Genomic DNA, 16,392 nt, shown 5'->3' on the forward strand with positions numbered 1-16,392 from the left:
GGTTGCATGGTAGTACTGTTTTCGTTTGGTTTCTATTTACGTCTGCTATCTGAATCACTCCCCAAATCACTTTTATTAGATACAATTATCATCCAAATGTGCTAAAATTCATCCAGATACCACCACAAACAATTTCAATATATATATAGATAATCTTTCCAAATTCTGTTACATAAACTAGTGTAAAGAATTAGTTCTAGATTATTTTTTTAATTTCATCTAACAGTATGTAAAAATCACTTTCATTCAATTTGATAATTGACAGTCGTTCATTTATATCCTAAGTACATTTAGACTACACGGGGATAACCTTAGTGTCAATAAATATGGACGAAAGATTAATAAGGATATTCAGTTTAAGTGCCGACACGTACAATATGCCCCGAAAACACTCTACCCTGACCATTGTACTGTATTATTTGTATGTTTATTTTCAATCTCAGCCTTTCATGTCCATGCCATTTCACCCATTTAAAAACCAGCACTGGTTGTGTTGCTACTAATGCGTTTTGAATACCGTTCTCTGATGCGAAACGTTGGGTTTTACCTGACCAACATGGAGACGAACTGGTCTCCAAAATAAACAAATATAGCTGGTCTGTAATTAGCACCACAAGCGCCTTACAGTATATACCCTAATTGGAATGTGCACAGGGCATGTCCTTGAATGGGGACAAAGAAGAGAAAGGCAGCGTATTCAAAATAATGTTATATGGGGATCGCAATCAATATATACCACACATACTAATTTCAATGAGCGTTCATATGTATGGGACACAGTTTTTTTTTGCAATATGATCAGACAGTTTTGCATCAGAACAATATATTTTTCCTTTTATGTTTTGAGTTTGATGTTGCATGTACGGTTCAGAACGTGTTCAATTAGAATACATTTTTTCATCAATTATATTACGGTGTCATACTAACCATTGATCACTACATTCACAGAAGCATCCTCGATATTCCAGGGGTTTCTATCACTGTCGTAATATCAACCCTGGGGATATGTCATAGCAAAACTGAAGGCTCTTTGTGCGACGACAGATGAGACAAGTTGTTTGGGCCTGAAATGTACATCACGATTTTGAATATCGGTACATTGGTTGCCTAAATGGCTTTAAGTTTGGACGTTACTATAACTGTAATCGTATAATGTAAATTAAGTCTCTTTAGGCCTTTGAATGGTCCTTGGCCTTCAGATTTGCTATGACATATTCCCGCGCTGGATATAACGATAGTGATAGTAACCCATGCAATATCGAGGATGTCAAAGAAAAGAGTGAATGTAGAGATATAGTGAGAAGATATAGATGGTTAGACCTGTAATATATTTGTCAATTTATCAATATTCACTCAATCGGACACCAATGTGCCACAGTGGTTGGAGATGTGCTTAATCTGTCGAAATAGTTTTTTGCTGCTCATTGTATCGGAAAGACTTACGCTGGTTGCGTAAGACTTATCATCTGTAGAACTCACATTTCTGTCGCTAAGTATTTACGCATGCGTGCGCGTAATGTCTGTCAAATTGTTAAATGTTTTGATATTTCATAATGCCTTTGTGAAGAGTTCATTTAAAACTAATTCGGCAGCATGGACCGACACATAAGTACAATGGCTGTAGTATATAGCTACAAGTCTCAAGGTCGATGTTGTAATGGCCATTGTTCATACGCATTATAGTACAGAACCTTCTAGAGTACGCCTATAACAGCATTTCAGAAACAAAGAACATTTATTTTGGAACCGGGACAACCTCGTGGCCAAGAAGAGGCTGGCTCATACGTATTGCATGTGGTCATATGAATATTGATACTATTTGATGGCTTTAGATTAATGCGATGAACTTTATTTCAACAACTGCAAATTGTGGTAAATGAAATGACACCTAAATATTTCATTTACATAGAGAACGCAGAACGTCGTTACTATGTACATTTAACTGTATATACAATGTATATATATATATATATGAACTGTAGGATATACGTGTCTTAGATTGAACAGTATAAAAATCAGAGACCTGTTACGAAATCTAGGTCGATCAGCTAAATATTGTTCTTGTTACTACTAGATACCTTTGAGTGGCTTTGAATACGCCATTCATATATACATACTTACATAAGAAAATAGTATGACATTGAACTCTAACGTTTTTCTTTGAATATATGCATGCCCATAGAAAGAACTCACAACCTGTGGGCAAACGAAAACGTACGTAATGTCTTCAAATAGATTGAGGTTGAGGGGTGAATGGTAGGCACCAAATACACTGTTCAGAAATATTCTATATTTTGACTGAATGTTTTAATGTTATTTGTGCATTTAACGTACATAATCATAAATTTTCAGTTCCAGTCGAACGAACTTAAGTCTGCATTATCTTGTTCCGCTCTATCGTCGTTTTTAAAAAGAATCATAACACCCTATATGCATAAATTGTAGGACAAAAGCGACTTGTACATCGCGTTTTATTCAATTTTTATATTTTTGTCCTAATCAATACGTTGCACTATATATAGCTATCATAGGTATCATCTAGATACGAAAAAAAGATATTTCATCTATGTGTGCTTTATGTGTGTAAAATAAAACCCCGTTATGTAGTTATCATTTAATGCTGTCTATGGCTCTGGTTATTCTTCATGTCGCATTTGACATAGATGTAATGTTTACGTAAAATTCCGTTTTAAAGCTATGAATGTGTCATTGCTTTATAAGGTATTGTCAACGTTTTTTCTATTCCGTCGTAATGTAAATATGGAAACCCTTGATATGGAAACACAAACTGGGGTTCGTGCTTGCTCTTGAATAACGAATATAAAAATAACTATTTTTTTCTTATATATCATCGGGAGTGCAACCACTTATGATCTACTCATGAAATATATTGAAAAATTCAAACCACTACATAAAGTACTTACATGTACACATATGTTGAGCACAACTAATATTTTCCGTAAAATGATAACAACTAACACTTATATCTATATTTGCATACTTCCGATAAAGTATGAGATCGATATTTCTATATGAATGTACATACTAGGGTTGGTTGTAAGGAAGCATTTGTTGTAAGTAATGAGCAAGCGCATTAAATGTTTGTCATTGTGTTCATATAATACCATCCATTACTTATTTTGGCTAATAATGCTGCTAATATAGAGATAATGCATTTCAATTGATTTTAAGTGTTAATTAATTTGCATTAGTCTACGCTTTAAATTGATAAGCGATAAGTAAAATAACAACTTATTCGCGGACATGGGGAGCATATTCGGAGAAATTTTAGCCGTTATCAAAAAGCAGTCATGATGGAGTCAAATGGTTTGAATATTACTAAAAAGATATGTCATATCATTATAAGCTTGGGGATATTTGACATTTACGTTTCATCAATTTTGCGAAACAAATTAAAATATATTTTCTACCAATTTAAAGTTCTCAGTTTAATATATAGCTTCTGATAACACTGACATATACATAGAGTATTGTTTTAAAATGTCATGTGTGCATGTTTTAGTTTTTTAATAGGTTTGCCATTTTACCGAATCAATAAACTGTATTAAAATGCATATCTTGCATTTTTCCTTGCTGTTTTATGTTCTTTAAAACACATAAATAGTGTTATGTTTATAACATTAGCTTGTGCGGTACACCTGTCAACGGAAGCAGGTGGGGAATTCTAGAGTTTATCGCGGATTTCATTAAATGACTCTTAATTCACCTGTGCGTCATAACAACAATGCTTTAATGGCGCCACGGTTTTTAAGTAACATATTTATTTAATGTTATACTGTAAACATGTAAACATCCAGGAAATGTGATGACTCTACCATGTAATATCTCTTGTAGATGTAATACCGTTTACCTCACTGTAAAGCACCCTCGATACGCCAGTGGTGACTATAATTCGTTATATATATATACACACGACAGTAATAGTAACCCCTTAAGTATCAAGGATGACAGAAACTTTTAAGTTGACGATACATGGTATAAGATCCGTATCAAGTGTTACACTGGTAAATACTCAGGAAAAAAAGTAAATAAAACATTGATATTGTGAAATGAAACTGTGGTAGACAATGCAAACCTAAAGGTGGTATTATGAACATGAGTTTTAGTGTAACTTTGCCATGACCAAGATAAGTGTAGTTGTAAAAGTTTTTACGTTCGAAACAAGGGCGTAGATGTCCTTGATTCGAACTTACAATCTTGCTGAGCTTTAAACAAAGGTGACATGATATGGAATTGCACACAGGAATCAAACATACAATCATTTATGATTTACACAAATGGTCTTCTTTCAACATCAAAACACTACCTATTTATCTTATTTATTAGTCATTGCGTTGAAAAATGTAATGAAATGTATTCTACAATGTGTACATAAAGTACATGAATTTCGCAACTAATGACCTAATTGATATAATTGTATCCCTTCTATTTTCAGGTCTAAATTTAGCAGTATTTCGTGGAGAGGATGGTGAAAGTCACGTTCTGGATGCCTACTGTCCCCACATGGGAGCAAACTTAGGGATTGGAAGCCGTGTGGTAGGAAATTGTATTGAGTGTCCATTCCATGGTTGGCAGTTCCGTGGAAAGGACGGCAAGGCGACCAAAATACCGTATGCTGACAAAGGTATTAACTTAATTTTGAACCAATCAATTAAGATTTACATGTCAATTCGCTGCAAAAAATATAAGTAAATTCACAATCACTGATTTATTGAAAAAATTAAAATAGGTGAAGCACACGCAATAATTATAATATATGTGATGTTCATTGATATACGGCTACATTGAAGTCCTAGGGGAATGGAAAATCTCGTCAAATTATCCAGATTTTAATATAACCAAGGAGAAAGACTATGGGTATATGTGATCAGGGATTATAATTCATTCCGAATTTAGCAATATTTCAATGTAACAGATTTCAAATTAAGTGGGGTTTCCTGTATATTGGAATGCATATTGTCATACTGACCTGATTACAAAAGCTTAATATAGAAAGGAGAAAAGTAGAATCGTGACATTAAGTGTTTATCGCATCCAATATTCACAGAAGCTGGTTCTGTGGAGTTAATACACTATATTGCTTAAAATAGAAAAAGGAATCTATCAATTACAAACGCAATGATTCACAAAAATCACGTTTCGAAGGAATTGATAGTTTTATACATAGACCAGCTAATGACAGTATCATAGTACTTGCGCTGATGCCATGATTTGTTTCGTCATTGCATTATTTGTTAGCGAAAGACAACATTAAGGAATGTGATAACATAACTACCGACACCGATTCCCATTATCCAACCTCCAATCTTCGGGAAGTTACTGTAAACCAAAACATTAAGTTCGCGTATTTCATGAGAAATAAAAATATATGTAAATATATCGCCGTGGAAAAAATCAAACTACAAGGAACAATTAAGCATTGTAGTCATACACAAGGACATTGATCTGATTTACACATATGTTCGGTGTCGTTTAGTCAAGGGCTTTATATAAGTTGTACAACTTGTGTCAATCCCATTGCACATTTGGCAATAAAATATGTTTTAATCAAAGAAACGCAAAATGATGCCGCCGCGAAATTCGGTCGGTTTTCAGTACTTTGTATTGCGTATCAGCACAGTTTCATAATAAACTGCCAATAAATTTTCAAATCCTATTATCATTCCTGAATATTCATAATTATAGTATTTAAATATCTTTATGCAGTGCGAGGCAGACACTTGAGGAAAGGATTGGTACAATCAAAATCAGGATATTTATTTGGATTAATATCCAGGCAACGGTATCATTAGGCAAGAACCATTTTTATCAGATTAAATCAAGTGATATTTCGATGAAATGTAGACAAATTCGGCTAATTCCATTGACAATGAATTCCTCTACAATAGTTATAATAAAGTCTCTTTATAGAATTATCCGTTTTAACGTAATTCTTTTAATCCGATTAATTACAACCGTCAACATTGACCATGAACTGGTCAAAAACTTAGTCCCGTTTTTGGACAGGTCATTAAGTGTAACTTCGTTATGTAAGTGTACACTTCCAACATTTTAAAACACACTATGAATGGAGGTGTAAATGAAAGGTCATAGAGGTTAGATCAAATGTCACATTTTAATTCAATAGGTTAAAAAGGATTTCATTGATATTATTATAAAGGTTTCTTAATGAAAGAAAATTATACACACCACACAGAAAATCTCGGCTAAATATCCAACAGTTTAATAATTATCTTTTAAAAATATATTACACGAAAAATCTATAAAATCAAGAGTATTCTTTGTTGTTAGTTGTTATCATTAATATAAGGAAACCTCTTAGGAAATGGTTATACATTATCATTGGTATAGTTCGATTCTGAATACGATCGAATGACCATAAATATAGTTTCTGTTAACCTTTACAAAAATGCATATTGCGTTATTCCGACAGAGAAAAGTGAAAATCAAGGCTAAACATGTCCTCAAGTTAAGCTCAAAATACTAAGTGTTTTCAAGACATTTTCTATTGGTCTATATTTAGACACAGCTTGGTTATACCGCTCCTTATGTCTATATATTATCTCTGACGGTGACAATAAGGAATTAATGTAGTGAATACATGATCCAGGCTTTAAATTGTGCATGCATTATATAAGTTGTACATTTGGAAATCCAGGTCAAAATCTATATAAACATATTGTTTATTCTAGTCCGACCATGCTGAAATAAAGGTCGTTTCCAAACGCAACAGCGATACAAACAAAAAGGTTCAATCTATCGCCTTTAGGAGTCATATGTTAGTTTTAAAATCCTATCAACATTGGACCGAAATAGAAAAAAGTCTAACTAGTGATTATTTCGAAATAGTGGGGATTACCGAACTGTTAACCGATAACATCGAGAGCCTACTTTAAATGTTTCTAGAATGATCTAAATTTACTTTACATATTGTTTGAATAGAACATGTGAAAAAAGACAATGAGCCTAAAATATCAATTACATTTCAAACTGACATGTTATCTGTAAAATCTTAAGATATTGTTTTGATAAATCCTTAGATACTTTACACGAACTCTCCTAATTGATGATAAGCTGAATACAAGATATATGGATAGATAATTAATAAATAAAATATGTACATATTATTTGGAGTTAATTTGATATAAAACAAACAATTGAATATTGAAATTATAGCAGTATTCTTTCAAAATGTTACAATAAAGTTCTAGCAGTCATGAAAAGGCAGTTAAATTGAGGATATTTCATATTTATTCAAACTATTTTGAATGAAAGATAGTTACAAAATAGTCCTAATATCTATATTTATTTTTGCTTAACTCTATCAGAAACTTTCCCTTCGATAAGAAATTTAAAAAATCTCCTTAATAATGTAAAAAAAAATCTCGTACGATCATGTAAACAATTCATTTACAAAAGTTACTTGTTAGCAAAACATTTTCCTTGATGATTGGACGCCTACGACTGATAACGTTAAATAATAGATACAGATGCAGATAGAGATTAATCCTTGAAACATCATAGACATTTTCTCTGGCCTTGCAGGAGTATGGTTGGTCTCAGGTGCGTTCGAAGATAGGCTTAGTTCCGTGTTTCCCTTTACGACGGGAGGTCTGACCGTTTAATCGTTTCAGCCAGACGTCTTCTGATGTCTCCTGGGGGATAGTTTTCTTATTATACCTTGTCTAACTTCATGCTACGTACAAACCCTCTTTATAAGATGTACGCCCATCCTTTTGTCCAAACGACTTTGTGCGTCAACCTCTGCTCGGTTTAAAACTAACAAACATAAAAATCTGTAACAACTGGGTTTCACATGATGAATTAATTATAGCTTGTTTGTCATCTTATCGCATCAGCATATCACAGAAAACCGATTATCTGTACTAAATGCTCTTTTCTTAAAGCTCCGCGCGCTCTGTCTGTTAACACGTCATAGGCATATACCCCACATAGGGAAGGTTAGATTTATCAGCAGTTTAATGGGCTAAGTATCTCAACTAGATTCAGCTCTGGTAACTTAGAGAACATGCCGACCACTAATAGGTGATTTAGCTTATTATTTTAATTTCTGATTTTGTTGACAGTCGGACGATATGCATGTTGTGCTATAATCATAATGGTGTTGTCATTGGTGCTACGTTTCATTTACTATATTAATTGGTTTTTCAGAACAAATTTTCGATCGCTCAATGATTGGCTTTTGTGTTATCTCTCTGCGTGTTGATATGTGAAATATATACACATATAAAAAAAAAGATATTGTCTGAGTATTACTACGAGTAATACTCTACCACTACCTATACCTCGAAAGGTACATGAAGGCTACCGTCAAAGAGGAATAACTCTTAGATATGATAGTTCCTCAAATGTACGTTATGTTCATGAAAGTGTTAATAGGACATATGTACATGTTCAATCAACCAACCAACAAATACTATTCATCAGAATTCAAAATTCAAATTCAACAGAATAGTTCCCCAGTGTTTGATTACCATGCTTACCAGTGTTGTTTAGCTATTGTTTAAGGTATCATACTGTATCTGTGTGTTATTTGTAGTGCCAGACTTTGTCAAAGTGAAGTCGTACATATCTAAGGAAACAAACGGGTGGATCTACTTGTGGCATCATGCTGAGAAAGAACACAAAGATGAGCCGGAGTGGGAGATTCCTTGTATCGAAAACATTAACAATGGCAAGTGGACGTACAGGGGACGGACTGAACATCACGTAAATGCACATATAGAGGTACTACCATATTCAATATTTCTAATTTGCATATTACAGATCGAGTTATCTGCACTTGTGGGTAGATATATTGGTTGTGACGTCATGTGTTTGCGAGCGTAACATCATACATTTTGGAGAAAACGACGTGAATTGTGCTCTCAAAATAATGACGTAACAATCGACACCTACCCACAAGGGAGTTAACTCTGAAACATGCAAAGACGGAATAGATCTTACGACGCTAATGTGTTTACTAATCCCGCACGTACGCTCTTATCCAGTTTCAGTAATACATTGTAACTATTGTTCTTACTGGTGGAAAAAGTTTGTTGTAATTTCATTCTTTTACGACTAAGGAATGTCCATGAACTATTGTTTTTATAATATTCCTACCAATTTCTGATAATAATTTATAGTTTATATGGATTTTTTCTATAATTGTGTATCGCTTTCCAATGCGTCCTTTGCAACTATCTTATTTCGACCAATCTTGTTATGACGTTATAGTTGTTATAAAAAGCACATTCATAGTAATTTCCGATATGGCAATGATTTGTTTACTGTATAATTATCCATATTTAGATACATCTGTTACTTAGTTAAATGTGTTTTAATCTTCTGGTATCCCCTTCATATATTATTAACAGTGTATGAAACAAATTATTTAGATGAAATATTCATTTTGACACCTTATTTTTTATTGCATTGCAATAATACGCTTCCTTTTTTTCAGGAAATTCCCGAGAATGGTGCTGACGTATCGCACTTAGCTCAGGTACACGGTCCAATGCTAACTGCAGGAGTAGATTTGAAACAGATGTGGAACAAATTCTGGTCATTTGGACATCACAAATGGACAGCGGCATGGGAGCAGAACCCAGCCCCAGAGAAACACATTGGCACCCTTCACCTTACACATAGTCTGAATCTGTTCGGCAAACATCTTCCACTCATCGACATGGACGTCACAGCCCGTCAGGTGAGTCAGATTCTCAAATCAATATGGTTTAAAACCTCAATTAATGAACAAATGTAGCGTGGCTACTGTATGACATTAAATGTCTGGGTATTTATTTTTTGGTTTGGAGATTTCATTTTGATTTTTTGGCAGAAATACATTCTACGGTTAGTGTTTGTCACAATGCTTATCAAAGTATAAAACGCGTTGCTTTTTCTTTTTTCATGTGTGTGTGTGTATTTTGTTATGTTTATTTTTTTATTTTTTTTATTTCCTAGTTCGATAGTAACAACGTAAATGTTTGCGCGATGCAGCTTCAATTTGATGCAATATAAACGAAACTAAAAGACACACGCGGAAACATGTTTTATGGTGTCATTGGCTTTATACAACTCAATTCAGTACTAATGTAGGTTAAACAATAAATTGTGCACATGTAATGCAAGATAAAAGCATTGTAAACATGATAAGCATTTCCGATCAGGGAAATATCGTTAAAGATATAACATCTATGTCTTTTTATTCCAGATTGGTCCAGCGATCGTATATTTAGAGTTTGCATCACCTTTTGGAAACGGTGTATTTATACAGTCGCTCACTCCTGTGGAACCTATGGTGCAGAAAATGGTTCATAACATTTATATGGACAGAAAAGTTCCGACAATTATTGCCAAATTTTTTATGCTTGGAGAAGCACTTCAGGTAAGAATAATGACATATTATAACATCTCTAAGTAAAATAATCATTTGCATTATATCTTATTTTTGTAAAAGACGATGTTGCTTTACATGTCTATTTTGCGCACATAACATAATGTATCAAGCAATACGATATATAAGATTTTGTTATATGACGACGAAATTTCCTGTCTGCAATATGTAAAGAAATAATTACAATGTAGTATACAAAATGTTTCTAAATTACAGTTTTTGAAGGGCAACACATGTATACCAGTATACAATATTCTAATATTCTTACCACTACCAGGTTCATGTTTTGATCCTTTTACAAAATATTCAATACTGTTACGACCGTGCTGCATAAAGATATTTTCTTAAGCCGATTCCTTTATTTCCAACTTCTGTTCTTTCCAGGTGGAACGCGATGTTATGATATGGAATAATAAGACATATGCAGGAAAGCCATTGTTTGTTAAATCGAAAGAGGATTCCCTAATAGCCAAACATAGGAGATGGTATTCACAGTTTTATTCAGAAAACAGTCCAAAACTGACATTTCAGAAGGAGTCATTGGAATGGTGAGCTAGAGGATAACTAAATACCGAATGACGAATTGCTCAAGACACCGGTATGATACACAAAAACATGCTGAATAAATGGGAAGGTGAAATAGACAAAAAGTGGAAAGAAAGCGACAACAAAAGCCACTATGTTTAGTGAATTGTTTAAGTCAATAACCATGATTGACTTCTAACGAAATCCTTTACGATAACCTGTTCTCACAAAGACCACATTTAGCTTCCGATAAGAAATTTCTAGCAAACTACATCTTTGGAAGGACGCGCAATGTAAACTAATTAACTGGAAAATTTAACCAATTTTGGAAAATCTGAAAATGTACATCAATGTTTGAAAGTCTAGCAACGTGTACTTCAACTTTGAGAAATCTATCTTTTTCCGTCCTCCAACTTTGGAATATCTAGCAGTGATCGCTGATTTTAGAAGTCAGACAAGGAAATCGACTTTGGAAAGACAACAAACGTACAACAACATGTTATGTGTATAACTAGTGTTATGGTGAACCAGAAAACTTATCTTTGTTGACATTGAGTCAAGAGAACATAGCATTTTCTTCGGATGAGGTGAAAAGACAATAAATATCGGGTAAAATCTACATCAGCCACCAGGAGTTGAGCCATTTAGTACAAGATGCAAGCAAGCTGTGATGCAACGTAGTGTGAAAGAAGTAATATTGGATAATTGATAAAGAAATGTAGCGTACTGATGAAAGATTATCAGTACGCTTATTTATATTTATACGAATATCTAATTCTTGAAAAGTAGATAAAATAGTGGATGAAAGCATTGTAAACTGAGAATAATGAATCAACGTGGTTTGCGTGATTCTTTGTGACTCTTGAACAATTTCAATTCACTATGTTTCTTTGGAACATGACACTATAGAAGTTAGTAATTAATGTAAATTGTAACAAATGACCATTTACAAGTAAGTTATGTTAACCAGAATGCCATAACAGTTTGACATTATACCATACATTCCTAGTCGTTGAATAGATCATAGAAAGTTCAGTATATATAAAGTAACCAGTAACCCATGAAGGAAAAATTATTTCATCGAACAAAATGTCATGTTTAAAATTCGCTCTACAGAAAAAAAGTTGTCGGCATTTTGTCTTCCAATACGATCTTTTCAAGATAATAATTATTATTTATCAAAAAATGTTTTACTTAATGCAAATAGATTCCACCTGAAAAAAAATTTATGACCTTAATCATGATGACAAAGCAGCGGTCCATTAGTCAGTTTTTAAGGTATTATGGGTGTGTAACAAAATAAGATTTTACCTGCTCATGTAACAATTATTTATAACAATAATAAACATCGATGGTATTAAACACCATATGGCCCTCCATGAATATTATCAAATTATTACAAATGAACGGTCGAAGTAATCTTCGAAATTTCAGTTAACATTTTTATATCCGTTTGATCTCTTACCGTATAAAGTTTGTATAGGTTGTTTTAATGTATCGTTCCGACTATACGTGTGTTTTATTTATTAGAATGTAAGGAGAATTTAACATTCCTAGTGGCCATAGGGGCACAACGTTATTGTATTTGACAAACCCGGCGACTGAAACACTATAAACATTATATAGACATCAGCGACGTATCCTTGTACAGTGATCTATCTATCAAATCCACATCTAATCAATCGGTTGTTTATTCTTATGCACATTTCATCAATTGTTCCCTTCGCTAACCCAACTTATATATCTTCTGTCTATATGTACACTGTATAACAAACCCCAACGTCTTTCAGTTGATGCTTAAATATTATTTGTATACTTCATCCATCTTAATCGTCCATTAACACACAGTATTACCAAAACTACCATTTCTGTGACGTGTACCTCAAGCCACGAGTACGTCACGAGAACTTGTCAGGGCGCCACCAAGTGGCCAAATTACTGATTTTTAAATATTTGTAACTGATAGGCAAACGTCATATTATTCATGTAACATTTTTTTTTTTTTTGCTAACGCGATTCATATTTTGTATTGATATCGATTCGGAAATCGTTTTATTTTTACTAACAGTTAAGCTAGTTTATAATTACTGCACTGCCTTCAATCTAAGTTTTATCAACGCTCCTTAACTTTCAGAAAGTTACTGAAAATAGGAAAAAAAATCACAGAAGTTAAAGAAAGTTTCTTAACTTAAAGTGTTCCTGTAGAGAATCTTGAATAAATGAGTTTCTTTAAGATAGAGGATCTTGAAACTGGGTTAATTCGAATGCGTATTTAACAGCTTGTTTTAATATGGTAGTACAAGTTAAATTGTATTCAGCATGAAAGGTTTATGAACAATACCACCTTCAATTATCATCCTTGTATATGTTCCTTTATATTTATTATACCCAGTTAAGTGTGTACTCGATAATCCAAACGATAGCGTCCCCAGCACAAACCGTCCGGATTCCGAATTTCTCAGACTGCCGAATTCCGTTTGCTTAATCAATAACCCAATCTGTTCCTTGATATTTTCACCCGGATTGTGAATTTTCCAGACTATTATCATCCGGATTGAAAATTTTTTTCTAGACTTTCATCATCCGGATTGTGAATTTTCCAGAGTTTCGTCATCCGGATTATCTCGAGTTCACTGTACTCTAAAATCTAAGTCGACTCTTGATGTTATTTCGGCGTAGGTAAGCAAATTAAATAATATCTTAATTGGCAAATTCTCTATGTGATAGGTACTATATATATATAGATACATGTACAATAACAGACTGTATGAAAAATAGTGTATGTATGTATAAAATGGCAATTGAATGTTTGTATTTATTGTTATGAGAAGTGAATGCATAAAATATAGCAAATATGTTGTAATTACTTGTTTCGAAGAATATATTTTTAGTTGAATACTATGTAAATGTAGATTATAATCAATAGTTCATATATATATATGATTATTAAGAACATGTTATGCATTTATTGCATATTTCCATAAGTGCCGATTTCGAACTTGGATTACATCTAAGTTCATTTCATTGGAGTTTTGCGTTGCGTCGTAAACTTTGAGAAATAATTTATAAAATTGTTAATGTAAATGCTAATGTTAACATATTTGTTTGAGTGTGATTTAAATTCCCCATTATATGATACGTAAAGCAATATGTAAACAAGTGCATAATGAGATGAAAGCTAGATAATTTTGCCAGATAATGCTTCCCTTGGCATAAATCTCCATCTATACGTCATTATTCAGATTTCGATGATATCAGTGAATGCCATATAAAATACAGATCTAGGCTTTAAATGTTCAAATATTAGGGAAAATTCTTATACTAACAAAGGTTTGCTTAAGCAAAGCTGTTTTACGACAGCATTGCTTCATTTTTATATCAAAAGCATGTCTTTGAAAGTCTTTTTGCGACTCTTTTAAAGTCTTTTGAGACTCATTATTTTTGATGAGAAATGATAGGTGGTAAAACATAATATCGTTTCCTAGATTATATTGACGAATGTAGAAATTAATTAATACGAAAAAAATCTGGTGCAGTGCTTTTATGTCTCAAGCTATTTTCCCTTTTCAATATTTTGTTGTTATTTTTTTTTCTGTCGTAATTCAACATGGCGAACCATTCTTCCGAATGTTTGAAAATAAGAAAGTAATGTCATGAATAAACCAGTTAAAAGCTTAAAATCGGAATTTACGTAAATGTGTTTTATTTTTTACTACAAAATGCAATGGTATAAGCCGTACAATGCACTATAGACGATGTATGTAATATAGAAATGTAGACTCGTGTTCATATATCTCCTTTCTATTTTATAAATGTTTGAAATTATGACTAGAATTCTTATCGTCTGTTTTGTTATTTTTTACGTGTAAGAGCAAATGTGTGTTAATAACTATTTAACTTATGTTTTTTTTTTCATTTTTAAGTTACACAATAGCTTTCTAATAATATGTTTATGTGCATTATCACGCTTTGTTTCTTAGTCTCTCTTTTGTTCTATGTTTGTTTACCGACATCTGTTTTGACAATAAACGGATTTAGAAACAAACATGCAGAGTGTTTGTTGTGTCTTAAATTTATTTTTGGGATTACTACGTAGTTTAGTGTTACAGCTATAGGACCAAACGATACATAAGAACACCATCGAATATTTGATATATAGTGACAGTGACGTCAGGAAAACAATGGATAAACGTTTCACGACGGGAACGCGTATATGACTGTAGTACCTGAAGAAATCCTTTTATTTATTATATATTTTGCATTTCTTGTGAATCTATTACATTGTTTATGCATCTCTGAAAGTAACATTAACATTGAATGAATGGATGAATGAACGAACGACTACCTACCCGTTTCCTTATAGGTGGTGCATAGCGTATGTCCTTGGAAACTATTTCGTGTTGTCTGCTTGTAATGTAATAGTGAATCGAAACAATTGTCTCTTGCATCCGAAAACAAAAAACACAACCTATAGCTACCGTGTAGGATTTTACATACTGATAATGAAACCAGCCGTCTCACTGTTTTTACTGTAAACCATTTTTCGCGTGCGATTTATTTTCACGGATTTTCAATGTAAATCCATTTATGTCCGCGAATTGATATCTTCCAGAATATAATTCAATAGTATTTGACGGAACCATTAAATTTCCTTTTTAAATCTGCGACACTTAATCTCTGCAAAAATGTTTTAAAACGTAAATTGCAAAATTTAGTAGACACGAAAGAAAGTTCGTTACCAATATGTTGAACAATAAACTTCAGTTTATGTAAGTTAAAAATCGAACTGGGTATGGAACTGCTAAAAAGTTGATTTCGAAGTACCACTTGACAATTAATATGGATGAAGGATAATGGGCGAAGAAAACAGTTGAATTTGTTTTGATTTGACGTTTTGATGATAAAGAATACAAACCCAAGGATAATGATAGAAAGCTGCAGCTGGTGAGACAAAGGGAAACAAATAAATGAAATTTTGACATTTAGTTTTTTTTGCATCATGATGCAGTGAAACGGCGATATTAAGCGGGGTATAAGATATTTTATCAAAAGGTTTAACTAGTCAACATGATAAAGTACTCGATCAAGGCAACATAACCTAATTTGGATGGAGTCTCGGAGTCGAAGTAGATGGGTAAATGGTACTTGTAAAAGACACAACTCAAAACATGCTGATACGAAATCACGTGGCTGATTAATATGCTCGTCACCTTTTATTAAGTATGAGAGGAAATCTTTAAACTTGTTTGGTCTATCACTGTAGCATTTCCACGAGGATGAACTGTGTCGACATTTTAGTTGATTTAATGCCTAATTGCGCTTAAAACAAGTATAACAACTGACCTCACATGCTTACCTCCACTGTCAGCAGTTTACCCTTGAGTTTCCTTCACAGTCCAACCAACAAAGACATTGAATAACTAAGCTTTGGTTGATGTTATTGATAT

General features: G+C 33.1%; 1 protein-coding gene across 1 annotated transcript in view; it reads left to right on the forward strand.

Annotated features, from left to right (window-relative positions):
- Positions 1-14,655, forward strand: part of LOC138321480 (cholesterol 7-desaturase nvd-like) — a 31,255-nt gene extending 16,600 nt beyond the window's left edge. Inside the window, exons 2-6 of the mRNA XM_069265206.1 lie at positions 4,457-4,645; positions 8,582-8,769; positions 9,485-9,730; positions 10,238-10,411; positions 10,805-14,655. Coding sequence (XP_069121307.1) covers positions 4,457-4,645; positions 8,582-8,769; positions 9,485-9,730; positions 10,238-10,411; positions 10,805-10,972 — 965 coding nt within the window. The 3' untranslated portion in view covers positions 10,973-14,655. The remainder of the gene's footprint in view (positions 1-4,456; positions 4,646-8,581; positions 8,770-9,484; positions 9,731-10,237; positions 10,412-10,804) is intronic.
- The last annotated feature ends 1,737 nt before the right edge of the window (positions 14,656-16,392 follow it).

This window comes from Argopecten irradians, chromosome 4 (genome assembly GCF_041381155.1).
Source record: "Argopecten irradians isolate NY chromosome 4, Ai_NY, whole genome shotgun sequence".
Lineage (NCBI taxonomy): Eukaryota > Metazoa > Mollusca > Bivalvia > Pectinida > Pectinidae > Argopecten > Argopecten irradians.